Below are 16,549 nucleotides of genomic sequence, written 5' to 3' on the forward strand. Positions count from 1 at the left end.
GGGTAAAATAGATATAAAAACAGTATCGGACATGGTCTTATCAGAAGGAAATACATAAGGTTTTAAATTGTGCCAGAGACATACTATATTAAACCTACTGATTATATTTTTCTCAAGTATTTTAAGCTATCATGCCAAATAATTCTTTCTTTGTGTCATTTTGAATCGGTGAATTTTAAATGATTATTACCCTATGCCTCTTGCCCCCAGAATTATTTGTGACAGATATTCCACATTGTATGATAATGAAACTCTTAGGGTGTTATCTTCAACTAAATGAAAAGTGTAACATACTGTAATATCATGCCAATTAGAAGGGAAAATCAGTGCAGATACCTGAAATACGTTTTTGCTTGGTATCAGCCACTCCATGAAAAATTGCACATTCCACAGTGTTTTTAATGAATATGGATAGACAGCTATAGAGGACAAAAGATTATTAGAGAATTTATATTTCTGTGGCTATATTCGTTACAAGTAGTCCTTGAGAGACAGCAGATATATGTGAGGAAAAAATCTTCGTCTGCGTGTTTTTTCTATGTTACGCAACGCACTGCTTGAAATACAAGCTGACAATTTCACAGATATCTCAAAGGATGTGTGGCTTTACATTAAAAATGGAGGGAAAATAAGTCAAACAGAACAGAGTTTATTTTAACTTGCTGTCTGACGAGTGTAGTATTTCTGCCTATACTTCTTCAGTATCCTGAGGAGTGGTACAGAACAGCACCCGGGTCTTTGCAAACCTACTTAGAGTTTGGTTCTCCGTCTTGAGTTAAGCTGGACAATACCCAGAGGTTTAATCAATGGCTTGAAATAACCCAAAGATGTGTTGATGGTTGGTCTGCATGAATAAAATCAGCCTTTTGTACACACATGCTTGAAACCACTCCAAAGGCCAGTGGTATCAAAGCTGGAATTACGCTAGATGTAATAGCGATCTCTTTGGGCACTTTATTGTTCTATTTACATTACTAATGCTACATATTGTACGTACCAGYGTGTCTGATGCATTTTAAATAATTGTGGAACAGTCAGAAGCCCCAGAGTTAGGCGGTGACATGCTTTCTTGGTATACCACGTGATGCCACAAGAAGGTGGTCTGTCGTTTGAAGCTGGTAGCAAGGGAGACTGTGTAGCTGGCAAAAGTAAGGTTTAACTTGTGAAGAAGACGCAGGGGGGGAAAGAAGAAGAAGAAATGATCACAGAAACTTAGGTAATTATTTTATTTATAGTCTAATGTGCACACATGGTTGTTGATGATGAGGCTACCAGTGACATAAATAAACTCAAGCAAAAGATGTAAGCGAGTGGATATATGTAAAGGCTTCTTTGGGCAGTGCCACGAATTTGGACATCGACCAAAAGAATTATTTATGTCCCTTGCAATTTCAATGAAGAGCACAAAGGAGATAATTAGACCAGGACGCTTCACATTGCTCTTTCCATCTTGCGCACATTCATGCCCACCAAATGTGAAATGTTCGCCTTTTCCCCTCAAATGTGATGGTTGTTGAACTTATTTTTAGTGTCATTTGATAAGCCTCCCTGCTCGCAGAGAGACATCCCACTGACCCAGCCACTGGTCATTGTCTATACCAGTTCCCATCAAAGCAGGCGCGCTTTGTCAGGTTTCGACTCGAATATCCATTTTGCATCTGAAGTACAGTATCGAAAGTGACTGGATCATTTGAGCCTTTTTCTTCAGCTGCTCCCTCCTTCCTCCCCCACAGTGTTTCCGCTCACGCTAACATAATTTGGCATCGTCGACGTGACACGACACTGGTTTTTCTAAAAAATTATAATGCATACATTGTCAATGTTTTGTGATGGCCGGCGCTCCCGTAAATTTAATTTCTAAATTGATGGAAGGAGGTCTTTTTCCACTGCTGAATCTCAACCAATGCTCAGTGCCCCCTCAAAAACCGAGTAATGCACATACAGTAATAGGTCATTCAATGTCAAAAGGCATAAAAAAGATGAGCAAAATCTTCACAGGCTGCTGCTTGCTGTTGCCTTTAATTATATTAATTAAACTTTGAAATTCTCATGCAAAGAGAGTTGCTGGCTTGTGACGCTGAAGAGCCCTTGGAGATTTAGGGGGGGAAAAAAACCCTGAGATACCAGCTTAGTGGCTACTGCTTTTTTTAATCTAAAAAAAATAATACATAAGCCTACTACTGCTAGGTATGTTTATAGATGATGATGTTTTATGCGCTACTGAACTTTTAATGCAGGAAAGGGGAAAAAACCACCAGCCACAGTGTCAAGGTCTTGAAGCATCAGTCCCTCAAACTCTGCTCAAGATCTCTGGTTACAGGCTGTCTTCCTGTGGAATAACGCTCTATTAATTTTCTTCCTGTCCCGGGTGCATAATGAAAGAAAGGTGTCTTCAAAAACCAAAGGGCAAAGTCTTGCTTGCTACCAATACCTTGAGGCACCCTGTCTACATTTTGTCATGCGTGTGCACTTTTCAGTGTTAGAATGACAAGATTTCCAGTCAGAAGGTTCCCATAAGGCACGATGCGGTGGGAGACTCAGAAGGATTTTGTGATCTGACATCGCTGTAAGGCAGTGAACTCTTGCATTTGCTTAGCCTGGTGGGAATTTTTATCCTTCGCCTATGGCTAATAGTCCTTATTTAAATAACACGTGCCATCTTTGCATCTGAGAAACTTTGCATCTCCGCTAAAAGCACATTGCGTCCTGAGAATCTGTAGTCCTTAAAACATTTAAAAAAATAAAAAATTAGCATCTTTGGTTGCCTTTATTCTCCCTCGCACATGCGTACTGTGTATTCTATAAAAGCGTAGGCATGCAAGTCAATGCTTCTCCTCTTGTCACTGTTGCAAATCACAGGGCATTAACGTAACATAGTAAAACACAAGAGCTTGGTACAGCACTGCTGGCTCCTGGAAGTGGGGAATGGAGAAACCTTCTAAGTTCAGGCTTGAAGATGATCCAAGCAATTCGAGGAAGTGCTCGGTTGTCTTTGGCTGGTTGAGAAGTGGCAATGTGGCTGTATTTTCTCCTTGTATCCTCTTCTCCTCCTTTACTGAGATTGAACTCTGGTGAAGTTAATACATCGGCCCTGAGGGGAGGAAGAAAGAGAGAAGCTCTTGTTGGTGGGTGAAGTAATAAATACCAAACAATATTTTCAAATGCTGAACCTTACATGCTAAATAAAGACCGTGATTTAAATTCAGATGTTTGTGAAAATAACATATGCATGAAAAACATTTTAAGAGTTAATGGAAATTACCCAGAGCAAGGCACTACATTTGATTTACAACTTTATGATGTTATGAAAGCGGTGATGACACAGAAGACACATTTGAACACTCTCAGGTCTTTTGTGAGGATAATTTACAAATTTGAAGTTCTCAGTAACTATCGGGCACCAATTCAAACCTGAGCATTTGTTCCTGTTCTAAACACAGCAAATGAAGATCACAGCGAAGACGGAGACCTCCCCAAGGATCTCCCCCAAGCAGAATCCTCATGCAGTACAGTGCAGATAAATGTGATTGCTAGTTCAGCAGAGCTGCTGCTGGTTTGAAATTGTATTTTATTAGCAATAACCAGGGCTCTGCATCTATAAACTGCATTTCTTAGGTTCTTAAAATTTCTGTGCACCAAAAGGAAAAGTGGTTTCTCATGGTGTTGTATCTGAGAATACCATTCCTCCATAAGTGGGTCTAGATGCATTTTGACTGTTTTTAGTGTAGCTGAATGTGAAACAAATCCAGTAGTGAAGATCATTACCCCTTTTATTAATTTGGGATAATCACTGAAAATATACCAATTCTTTCTGGATCTTATTTAAATGTTCAAACTCCAAATTTATAATCGGTTTTTGAAGCACGCTGTGGTCTCAACAGAATCACTCCTCTCCTTAAACAGCTCTCCTGGGCAAAGCAGCAGTACCTTGTCTTTCTGTGATGGAAAAGACAGCTTATACCGAGCCTTTGTTCAGGACTTTTCTACATGGAGAAAGTAATTCTCCAAAGTCTTTCTCTTAAGTATTAAGGAGACTCTGAAAATGCTTCTGTTACAATCAGCGTATACTAACCTTTGTTAAATGTTTTGTCTTGAGGCTCTTTCTTAATTACAAAGTCTTTCCATTTGAGTGGGCTATGTAATACAAAATCACGATCTGGATGGGCAGTAAGGAGTCCATAAGATGACTCACTCAGCATAGGGTACCACGTGGTGCAGCTCGCTGTATGAACTGGATACCCACATTCACTTAGGGCAGCTGAGCCAGAACTCCCCTCCTCTTGAGCACATTAACCACAAGTATTTTTACAGTAGCCTGTTTTATATATGGATATATATGTGTGTGGGAAGGAGGGGGGAAATTTTCAAAGGTAGGCAGGTGTATAGGTTTCACTGAGCTTAGAGGGATTTCACTTGAAAGTCTTCTTAGTTAATTGATGGTTGTAAGTCTTTTCTGGGAGTAAGTAGGAGGAAAGGAAAGAAGTAGAGTATATTTTCTTTTCTCTGTTCCTTTCACTTCCTACCTGGGTACTTCTAATAAATTCTGGCATCCATGAAGCAACTTAAAGGAGAACCTTAAAAGATGATCCCAAGCAAATTGTGCTAGTTTTGGAGTAGACAGAAGTGCTTATGCTTCGAGTCCTTTTTAAAAATATACATTTGGGGGGCAATTACTGCTTTCTTATTTAACATAAGAGATTATAGCATTATCAAAAGAAATTAGGCCTGAATTCCATATTACCTTCATCCATTCAATTTGATCCAAATGTTTTAACAGTGATAGTGGAGGGAGATTACATACAGCGTTATTTGGCATTACTGTAGCAAGTCTCAATAGGCATCTGCCCTTGACTGGCACGAAAGGAGCAGTGTTCTCGAGATTGAAGGCAGGAATAAGTACACAACGCAGGGCAGATCAAGGATTTTTTTCAGAATTCTTTTCTAATGATCCTACCTCCTATCAACTATATAATAAATATAAAAGGCGGTGAATACATGGATGGAGTAATTGTAGTAACTTCTAGCTGCTACCATCTGGATTATAAATGCAGAAGAGATGCAGAGAGATAAACCAGGAGTGCTAAGAGATTCCATTAAAGACAAAGCCTAAAGGCATGGCACAGCTTTACGAGCCTTTACATTTGCTTTTCTGAAATGAATGTATCAAAATGAATTCTGTGGTAGAAGCAAACTATTTCTGGAGCACAAAAAACAAAACCTATGCAACTCAAGCACTTCTGACAACAAAGCTAGCATTAAACAACGGCAGCAAGGATGTTTACATCCAAGTGTGATACCACATAGGCAAAAACAAGACATCACAAAACGTTTGCAGAAAACAGTTAACAAGAGAGTCCCGGTGTGTCTCGGATGATGCAATTAATATTGCAATTTACCCTTCATTGCAAAAGCTCTGCTTTTGTTCGTAGCTTCCTCACAGTTCTTTAAACATAGTTACCAGTGCATGAATTGATATGAATTTTGGACAAATGATTTGACTATTAATCATTTTGGTATTTGCATTCAGTTTTCATTTAGAAGGCAGTTGAGTGGCCCAACACTTTACATGAGGTCTAGAATGATCACTCAAAGTAAAATATGCTCTTCTAGACCTGACTGCAGCAAGTCAGTAAGTGCAATATGTTAAGCTGGGTGGTTTTTTAGCTCTTAAAAAAATGGTATTAATTAACTATCTGACAAATACAAACTAGTTCCTTAATTCTAGGGTAAACAGTATCCTGTGACCATAGGAAGGATTTCAGGTATAGAAAATAAGGCAAAAATTTCCACCTTGAAATCTTATTCCTAAAGGCAGCTTAGGTTTCTACCTCTGCCCTTACTGGGATCCTACCAGATAGCACAAGTGTAAATGCTCCTATGAACCCATTAGCTCTGCCAGCAGTAAACTCTGCACAGAGGCCCGGTACTGGTCAGTGGTCCAGGCTGCTCCCTTTGCTGTGTCCTGTCCACCCCAGGGCAAGCGGAGATGCAGCAGGTCTGTTGCGCTGTGCCCTGCTCTACTGTTCAGGCCTTCTCAGATGTGCCCTGAACGTTCGGAGTGACCGTCACCTTCTAACGGCTGACAGCGAGTTGCTGGTGATTTTTCAACAGTAGCAGGGGGAACTCAGGAGGAAAGGGAACAAAACCCTGTTTCAAAATGAATCTGGAAATTGTGAAACCTAAAAAAATTTAAAAGTGATTTCTTATTGAGTTACAGGGGATAGATTTTACTGGAATTAAGAAAAATATACTCTGTTTTTTTCTAAACACATGTTCTCTGGCAGCTTCTAGAAATAGTTAAAAGGTTGCTGGAAGAACCTCTTGTGATTTTCCTTCTACCTTAAGGCTTCATAACATTTTCTCTTTTGGTAGTTTATATCAAACAGTTTCAACTGGAACGTATCCTCAAATTGCTTTCGAGTAACGAAATATAATGAAACAAATGAAATAAAGTTATGTATATTACATATACTTATATGTATACACCCATATGTACATATATGTTATATATGTACGTGAACTATCATAAACGTTGCATCAATTTTTGTGTTTCACAGACATGCCTGGAAAGAAAGGCTGTCAAGCAAAGCAGCCATACAGGCGCACTAGGCCCTCCCTCTCCTTTGCCATAGGGTGCAGAAGGAAGTTGTAGGTGCTAACTGCAGAGGAGTTTTAGTCAGTCCTTCAGCTCGAGTGACAACAGCCCAGCCTGAGCAGAAGGCTTCTTGGAGACTGAGCTCTGAGTTAAATCCATAAGTATCAGGTTAGCAAGTGTATTTGATATACTTGATATTCAGAGAGTTCTAACTTTTCTTAATTTCTGTACTGGCAACTTTCCTTTGACTAGCTTTTCTTACTTAAAAAAACTGGATGATAAGAGATTTCAAGTGAAAACAAAGCCTCCCGTATAATAAGCCATCTTTTGTGAACAATATGATATTCACGAAGACAGCGCTGAAATCAGGATGTTGGAAAACACACTGAAAGTGCTAATTRATCAGAAGGTCAGGAACGCTGTACTGTCATTTACATAACAGCAAATACTGCACGCCAGCGTAGTAGAGAGCAGCTTTTGCATTTCGGTAATGGAATGTGACAAGGTGTGTGGTTTCGCAGTACCTACMCATGAAACACGGTAACAGGAAGCATTAAAGCCAATGTAAAGGGCTTTGAACTCTCGTCACTCTCTTGCAGTTAAATCGTCTAACTTGCACAATTGCTATATGTACTTTTATTATTATTATTATTTGTTAGTAAAAATAAGATGCATATATTTATCAGCAAGCCTCTCTCCTGCTCTCAATTTGCTCCAGTTTGATTCACGTATATAATTCTTTCCCTAAATGCTGGCTTAGAGCGTTTTTCCCTCCAGAAAGAGCAGTTGCGGAGGAACAGTACCAGTAGAGATGTCAGGGATGGGACAGACTCTTAAATGTAAAATGAGTAATTACCACTATGGTTTCCTACTCATCTCCCGTGCTCTCCACCCCCTGTCTCTTCATTCAAGGAGTCATGGGGGGGAAAAAGAGAAAAAGAAGAAATTGTTTGGTCAGTCAGACTCCTGCTCATTTAACCAATCCAAGGGGCAGATTTCCAAGCCTGGTGCATACAGTACAAATCCTGCCTGCTACTGGCCTGGAGAATCCCCTCACTTGAAGCCACTGGTGCCACTTTGCTCTACGAGACACGGTGGGACATGGCAAGCATAGGAAGGTGTTTAGTTCTGTGGTGACGTTCAACTGAGGGAAGAAAGGGCTTGGGCTAAGTGAAGGCCTCTAAGCAATTATTTTCTTACAACGCGGTCTGCTCCAGTTTCAGTTCTCTTTCAGCCTCTTGGTATTCCAGGGCCAAGCAGGTTACAGTAGCTTCCACGAAGCAGCACTGTGAATTTGGAGGGAATACTTCTCTCTTTCATGCTAGAGGTCAGCTAAATATTCTAATGGTGCCCAAAAATTGATTTAGTATCTATAAAACACCATTAACTGGTGGATCTCAAAGCCCCTAAGAAATACCAACTACCATAATTCCCTGTGCTGTCAATATTGGGTAATAATAGATAATGACGTGTATACAAACGAAGTAGTATAAGTGAGAAGATGTTAAACCGTCCATATTATAGATGGGCAAACTGAAGTAGACAGAAGAAGAAAACTAATTTTCAATTCTGTTAAACATTAATTGCTCTGTATCAAGCCAATATGGATTGCAATACACATCAACTGAAAATCAGATTGTATGTGTTGTAAACAACCTCACTGTCCTAGAGCAAGCTGGTTGTGGGCAAATCATTCGCAAGTGTGTAAGTTGCTTCCCTAAACTAACTCAAAACTTCCTATGTAGTGAAATTTATTTCATCATTAAGATCAGCTCTCAGAAACAGAATATTACATTTTTATTCTGATTAATCGAAACTTTACTAAAAGCACTATTTACTTTACTAGAAGCACTGTTTACTAAAAAATAGACTCATCAGTCTATTTTTGGCCTGCAGAATTAAAAGATGCTTGTGCTGTGAAACTGATAAAACTGATGAATTACCATCCTACCAACATTACCGTGATCAGCCCGTTTGGGAACTTAATGTTACACTCATGTCCTCATACCCAATTAAACAATCAATACAACCAATTTGAATTCAGATGTATCATGCCTTGTAAATCACTGGATCATAAACCTTAACACTACCAACATGTAGTCAGTATAAAATTGAACTAAAAAGGTGTTTTAGGGCTAGAGTAATTAAAACATGAGTTACGCAAGCGTTCCGTGATCTTCCTGTGGGATATGGGAGTTGTCTCAATGCACCAGATTCAGCAGGAAAAAAAAGCCCGTAATTCTGAAGTGCTAAAAGATGTACTGCAGGTACTACAGGAGAAGAATATGACAATCATTAAAAAAAAAGAAGAAAAGAGAGACAGAGAAAGAGAGATCAACCTAAGGCTACAGTTTTTACCCAAGAAGGAGTATTTTTTATGTTTTGCTGAAGCCACTTGTTACATTGTTGAATATCTTACTGAAGTTCTTTTTAACTTAGGGGGCAATCAAGATAAACTTGCTTGCTTGCAGGACACACAGTTTCAAAGGAAGTGGACACTCATAGTAGATTGCAGAATAGGGCCTCACATGGCAACGCAAAAAAAAAAGCCAGAGAGATGCCTACTGAAACAGTCGTGTTTCCTCCTCCAGTGGGACCTTCTGTGAAAGTAGCTCTGCTGGAACAATACGCTTAGCGTTTTGGAGGTGGAAAACCTTTTGGACTGCGCTGTGCTGTAAGCTTGGAACTCATCTGTTGATGTTGGCTAGACAGGTCTGAAAAGTACTTTAATTTGTATGTGTGCATGTGTGAACAAACATGCACTGCTTTCCAAAGATCTGTAACGTAACACTGGGCACTTCAGAGGCACCAGTCATTGGTGGAGGAAACTTCACTGACCTCTCTGGAGTCTTGCCCACTCCGCACACTGCCAAAGCTGGCCTTCTATGTTAGAAGTGTTGTRCAAATATTAACAGTGTATTTCGTGAGTGATCCAGAGCATAAAATAGTTCTTGTTTCTCTCCATTTTCAAAAATGAACTAGAGACAATCTGTACTTTCGGTTTCAAGCTGAGAAGATGTACAGCCATAAAACTTTATGCCCTGGTCAACCATTTAAGACAGTTCATTGGGATTTTTTTCCCCCTAGAGTACCACAGACAGAAGGCACAATGCTCAGCAAAAAGAGTGTTTCAAAATGTACAGGGGTGAGAATAAAAGGCAACATTTTTCTGGAGGCCACTAATAAATCTTGCTAGATCTTTGCAAACTGAAACAGATGAAAGCTAACAAAGGTCTGTAACAGATTTAAAATGAATACAAGATCACAACTGGTCATCAAAGAAATTGTATGTGTTATATTTGTTTAGGCTGACATGACCTTAGCAGTCTCGTAGTGAGGTTGCAGGCTAGCAAAGCTCATTCCCCCCCTTCACCCCCACCAAACTGTTCATAGCGTTAGCTGGGAAGGCGCTGCAAGGGTAGGGATGGGCTGGAGGGGAACTGGATGGAAACTTTGTAGCTGCCCGATTGGCTGGGGAGAGTTTTATTGCCTTAAGTCATGTCAGAGAATAATTTTCTCTATTATTAAGTAACAGCAGGAGTGCTTTCTGAGAAGCATCTTTTTTAGGATATGACATATATGCAAAGGATAGACACATACACAGGTATGGATGTCTGGACTGGGAGAGCCCCTCTGTTTCCTCCCCTTGCCTTGGATTTAATCCCTTCTGCTCCTTGCTCTCTTCAGCTGTGCGTTAACTCCCAGATGGAAGAGCACTGCCCATCAGCAGCCAGGCTGGACAAAGGCAGAGGATTCAGGAAGAACAGTAGATGGAGATCTCAGAGGGCCAGTCAAATGTCATGCCCAAGCAGGAAATAAGTTGGTCTAAATGTTAATTCACATCTGGATGCACATAGCCAATCTAGACCATGTGTCCTGCCTCTGTATGTGATTAAAAGAAGCATCAGAGAGGCAGAAGTACTCCTTCTTTAAAAAAAAAAAAAGAAAAAAAAGAAAAGAAAAAAACTCTTTTGTTTGTATCTCAAATGTGTATTGCATTTGCCAAAGCATTCACAACAGTCCTCACAGTACTAACTCCAAAGCTGAAATTCAGCAGTAGAATTGTTACTCTTTTTCCTGCATGAAAGGCTTTTTGTAGCCACATGAGACATACTAATCACTACCTTCCTCACTGAAGGCTTCACTGCATGGAAATGACAGACAAGCTTTCCCAAAATTGAGTAACTATTTAACTGCAAATAGCAAATGTTTTAAGTTTACTGGATTGGTCTGCCTTGTTATACTATGTAATTGCTTAAAAGGATGCACAGACTAAGACTGCAGCAATTAAAGGAAGTCAGGATCACATCACTATATAAAACCTTGAACCCAGCATCAACTTTTGAATGTTGTAACAAAGGTTCCAGTGAGATCTTACATCCTTTGAGGCTGTGGATCCTTCATCACAACCATCCTCCAAATGCCATTGAGCTGACAAGCTTATACTGCGTAAGAACTATAAGCTGTTTAACACAGACAGTTGAAGGGAGAGAATATCCTCTACTCAAAAAAGGACTTTAAATCGTTCTTACCATTTAAATAGCGGGCTGCTGCTGGGCAGTCATAGGTCTTAAGATGTAGTTCTTTACGCACCACCCTCAACCCACTATCTCTGGCTACTGTTTTCTTTGGTATGTTTGTCTTCACTTGCAGTATTCCTCAGTAATTCAGAAAGGGCAGATGAAGCTGTCTGTAAAATCAAGGAAGCTGGAGATGGAATGGTTATGCATCCATCCACCCAGCCTGTGCTGGACTATCTGTTCTCAAGTACTTTGTCACACAAGCAGGCGCTGTCCTTGCATGTGAGCTGTTTCTTTAACATGCTGAGTAACTGTATAGGAAAGCATTTCCTGCACACTGCTGAATTGCTTAGCATCCAACTTATGGTAAGAATAACTGCATTTTCCAGAGCTGCATTTACAGCTGTGGCTGTCCAGAATGGTTGTTTCATTACTATTAGCTACTGTAATATATAATTTCATAAAAGATTGACTCATTTGAGTCTTGGAGGATCAAGATCTTCCACTGTTTGTTACTCACATATCAGCAGAAGCTGAAAATTCTCTGCTTCTACCTGCAGCTGCAGAATCCCCATAAAGGGAACGTACCCTGTGGGGATTTGTGCATTAATATGGCACACAGGAGCTCTGTGCCCTCCAGTCCAGTCAATCAGTGCCCATGTAGCCATGAGGAAAGAGAAGATTTTGGAATGTCACTCCTAAACAAGTATTTAGCAGTGTCATTTATGTTGGACTTGTCTTCACAACATTATCAGAGCATCTTTCATCTCTGTGCTGGCTTCATCCCTGTTAGCCCAGATTTGTCATCCTCCTGAAAGCTGTCTTCTTGCTACAGCTCTCCCCTACAGTCTGCTGAGACCACTGATGCGGTTCTGATGATCAGATGGGAATCTGGTTCACCTGATTTTATTTCTTGCTACTTTTATTTCTTGTTAACTTTCTTTCCCTGTGGCCCATCCAGCAGTTTGCCTCTCCATAAGGGGTCAAAATTGAGACTGTCAGGCTCTTCCCAGCAGCCTTTCCAGTCCAGGACTGGATTGTGTAAGCCTTTTCTTTTTTGCTGTAATACAACAGAACAGGCAATTTCCTGCTTTCCAAACCTCTTCAGAATCATTAACTCCCAATACAGAGCTTACCAGGCATAATAAACTCCTACACGTGCTCATGACCTGCAGACTAATATGCAATGATGACAACAAAAGGACCTTTTAAAGGGGCAAAAATGGCAGGGATTCAAATTAGGTGCTGAGAGGACAGCACTGGCAACACCTTCCTCAAAGTCTTCTAGCAAGAGCTAAGTGGCAGTAGGTATTTCCTTACTGGAAAAATCCCACTACAGAGCTTACAGGCATCACAGAGAGATAACAAGCAACAGCACACGCTGACATACCTGTGACAGCCTAAGGAGCCAAGCCCTGCTGTGTTACAGCTCTTAGGAACTGAGATCACTGATCTTCTCTCGCTGTAGCCAGCACAAGCAACATTAACTAGAGCTGGTGTCACCTTGCCCCCATCTCCTGGGCATTAAAATTCTACTGGCATTAACATTCCTGTGCTTCTTTACTAGCTCCCCCGCTCAGGATGTATTTCACTGCTATAACCGTTATAATATTACGCTCACCTCATAAATATCCATTGACAAGCTGGAGCATACAACTGAAGTTAAGTTTATATATATGTATCTTTTTTAAAATAAAGCTAGCTGATTTACATGTTTACTTTGGAGAGGGGTTGCTAACCACCCATGTCCTGTGCAGCGCTAAGCAGCATTCAAAGGTTTAAACTGACACCTCTCCCTCTCCCTCTCTCCGTCCCTCTCCCTCTTTGTCCCTGACAAAGGGGCCTTGCCCCAGAGATCAGGGAAACTCAAAACATGTAAGAATTTGCTTTACACTTTTGCTGACAGAAACCTTTGCTCTGTTGTCAAGCTCTTAGTGCTAAAACTTCATCTTTGCAGATGTGTGTTGCTACAAACGTGTTTATTTTATATAAAGCAAAACCATTTCAGGTTGTTAAAGAGTTTCCTCYTCTTGCACATGTTGTATTATTACCCACAGAAGACAACCCACAACCTGTTTCAGTGGCTGCATACTCGCCAACTGCCATCTTAATGCACTGCCATAAGGCAGTTACACAAGTTGCAAGAAGAAAGTCCCACTCAGTGTCCCTGAACCATGCTATGGTGGTAGATATTTAGTACCTGGGAAAAGATGACTTGCAGCGCTGCACACTGCTGGAAGCATCATTTTTAACAGAATAAATCAGCAATGAATCTCTTCTAGGAATGATGGTGAACTGGCATTATTACTACAGAACACATTACTGATGCAGACATCAGGATCATTTCTAGGGCTGCTTGTGAACCAAGGAGGTTTTGTCCCCAAAATTATTTAATTGATGGCTTAAAGGTCTGACCAAGATAAGGTAAGCTCTGAACCCTGAGAGCAACACTGGGTGGACTCAAAATCCATCTAAAAGAACAGCCATATAACAAATAGAAACAAAATACAGATGAATGGTGCTATATATTTTTCCCTAAAAAGGATTTTTTTTTCACTCTAGAAATTTTTTCCAGTTGCTTRAGATAACTGGAAGGGCATATAACTTTATTTTTATCTTCATATTTATGTAATCTAGCCTCCTTAGCATGTGTGTGTGAATCTCATAATCTTTCCAAGCAATCTAGCAGTCCTGTTGGTGAACTTTCAAAAGTCACATATATGAATCTAAAGAAACATAGTTTCAGGATGAAAACTGGTAGCATCTGACTGCTATGATGATACTGTGCCTGCACAATTACAGCTGCCTCAATAGGCTGAGTCTGACTTCATACCCACTTTTCATCCTATGGTCCTGCTTCAGGTGAGGGGGAGCGAGGGGAAGGAAGAGTAGAGTGCAGAAAAGAAGTACAGGACCAATTTCTTTTAAAAGATTGTTCCCATCTTTCTGCACTGAGAGTACAGAACAACATATAAAATTGCCAGTAATAGGTTCAAAGTAGATATTTTAAAGATGCTGCCTAAATATATAAAATGCGTAATGGATGACCAAGAGTCTGTAGCTGCTGTGTCAGAAAAATATTTCTTGCAGGAAAATATACAGCTCAGTTGTAGCCATCTACCTCAAGCTGTTCCGTTAATATAAATGTTATGTAGTAAACATTAATTTGGGGAGAGAAGCCCTATGGGTATCTTAAATCTATTTACATCTTATATCTGACATGGTTCTGATTCAGCAGTGCACTACTATTCAGCAAAGTTGCTAAGTTCTGGGTTTGGGGGCATTTTTTTTAAGTACATGTGACTTAGGTACGTGTTTTGGTAAATGTCGTGTTGAAATGCGTTGCTAAACTAGAGCGAACATTCACCGGTACAAAGCAGGTGCATGCACTATAAAATGCTGCTGTTCTAATCTGGCAGGGCTTGGTATCCACTTTGTACACACTTTGCTCAGAGGTAAATGAAAATACTTGGAATCAGGGGTATTATCTGTAGTACTTTTAGTACACTGGCGGCTTTGGGAAAATGCTATTATGAACAGCTTTTCACCCCACTAATAACGCTTATTTTGTAACTGGACATATGGACATTTCAGCACAGTTGCTACAGCAAATAAATTCTTCAAAGTACATGTTTCCCAGTGGTGTAACCTTGTGAAAAACAGGCCTGAAAAGATTTTGTAGCTCAATATGCTGCATGGCACTGAAAGGAGTGCTTCTGCCAAGACTCCCRCTACTTGAGACCAAAGATCCAGGGGAAGACTTTCAAAACTATTTTTCCAYCCTTGAAATTCCAATGAAAGCTTCCACAGAAGAATCTGAAAATCTCAGTCCACATCCAACTACTGCTAGTTAAGTCATACAGGAACAGCACATGCACTGTGTGGCTACATGCCTGGATCTTCGCTTTCCTGTGGTCTGTGGGGCTGTTCAGGAGGGTAATGCGCACCAGTAACAGTGAGCGAGTGAAAGAGCTAGGGTTATTCTTATGATCTGTACTGTGCTTGTGTCTCTGAGTGCTAATCACTCTGTAATTTTTAACAGGGAGACAGTTCCTGCCCTGACCAGTTTTCAGAGAAGGACAAGAAGGAGAGCAGATTGTAGAGGTATGCAGGCAGCCAGGGAAAGAAAGGAAAGAAAGAGGTGCTCACTACAGTGTCAGCATTTGCTTTCCTGCCTAGGCAGGGTTTGGTAATGAAGAAGGGAGGGATTTATCTTCTTTCACCATGTTCTCTGTGACTGCTTTATTCAGCAGTTCTCCAAATAATCTACTGCCTTGAAAAAGAGTGGTTATGACAAGCTGCTTCTCCTGCGAGTTGGCCTTCCAGGTCTGGGAGAAGAGAGGACGATGAGCTGCTGAGCTGGTTGTGTGGGCCTTAGGGGAGAATAAAACTGTATGCATTTGTAGCATCTGCTTCAAAAGGAGGTTGTGGCAAATATTTTATTCAGCAGAGCTGGAGGTCTCCTGTCTCTAGAGGGCAGGAGTTTGTTGTTTTCCTCAAACAAGGCAAGCATTGCTTATGCAAAAGGAAAGGATGCGGAAATGGCCTGGAGAGTCCCTGTTTATCACAGATTCTTTGGAGCGAGGGTTCCAGCTCTCTCTGTCTGCCCCGCAGCGGTAAGCCTCCCTCACTTGGAGCACAGTTGCCTCCATGAAAATACACCAAGGCCTGGGAAGGTTTGACCCTTCTTTTCTGAAGGACACATTATTGCATTCCCATTGCAAGTGCCTGCCAATGGAGGGCTCTTCTCCTTCAGATTTAATTATGCCTTGGAAAGCAGACCAAGTTTATTCTCACTGCCAGAGGGAAAGTGATCTCTATTCTGGCGGCCATCCGAACACACACCTAACATGGTGCTGACGTTCATCCACAGGGTTGCAATGAGCAGAACATTTCCCCTCCTGTGATTCCTGGACTAATAGGCTGAGTTGTCACAGGGAAAGTTCCCTCTCCTTGAGAGAGAAAGCTGAGGGGTAGGCTTCTAGGATTCATTTCTAGGTGGAACTTCCAGGGTTCTTCCTTGTATTTCTGTGGTACGCTCATATCACTGGGGGGGTTGCTGAAGGAGAGGTGTTTTCTCCAAGAAGTGTCTTTTATCTTTGAATTCCTCTAAAATTTTCTGGGATGAATCCCTGTCAGGAGTAAGTATTACTAGGGACCCCATGTATATTCTTGGAGGACTTAAGCCAAACTTAAGTAGGCCTGATCTTTAGTGCCAAATGGTTTCCTCATGTTAGCATCCTAAATGATTCCTCGAATCCTCTGCATCTTCTTTTTTTTTGGGGGGGGGAGGGGCACAGTGGGGGAGAGAGATTGCTACTGCATGCAGAAAATTCTGAGCCCTGTAAAATCAGAAAAGGAACACAATTTGAAGCCCAGTGAAACCAGCAGACGTCAAAATCTGGAGTTTGTGGGAGGGGGGTTTTAAATCTAA

At 40.8% G+C, this 16,549-nt stretch overlaps 1 protein-coding gene across 2 annotated transcripts in view; it reads right to left on the reverse strand.

The window, feature by feature from the left end:
- Positions 1-1,207: 1,207 nt before the first annotated feature.
- The window catches only part of ANTXR2 (ANTXR cell adhesion molecule 2), a 122,718-nt gene continuing 107,376 nt past the window's right edge, over positions 1,208-16,549 (reverse strand). For both annotated transcript variants that reach the window (XM_026081624.1, XM_026081622.1), the window contains one exon: positions 1,208-3,091. In XM_026081624.1, the coding sequence (XP_025937409.1) occupies positions 3,053-3,091 (39 nt within the window). In that variant the 3' untranslated portion in view covers positions 1,208-3,052. The remainder of the gene's footprint in view (positions 3,092-16,549) is intronic.

The sequence above is a fragment of the Apteryx rowi genome, unplaced genomic scaffold (assembly GCF_003343035.1).
Source record: "Apteryx rowi isolate R43461 unplaced genomic scaffold, aptRow1 scaffold_557, whole genome shotgun sequence".
NCBI lineage: Eukaryota > Metazoa > Chordata > Aves > Apterygiformes > Apterygidae > Apteryx > Apteryx rowi.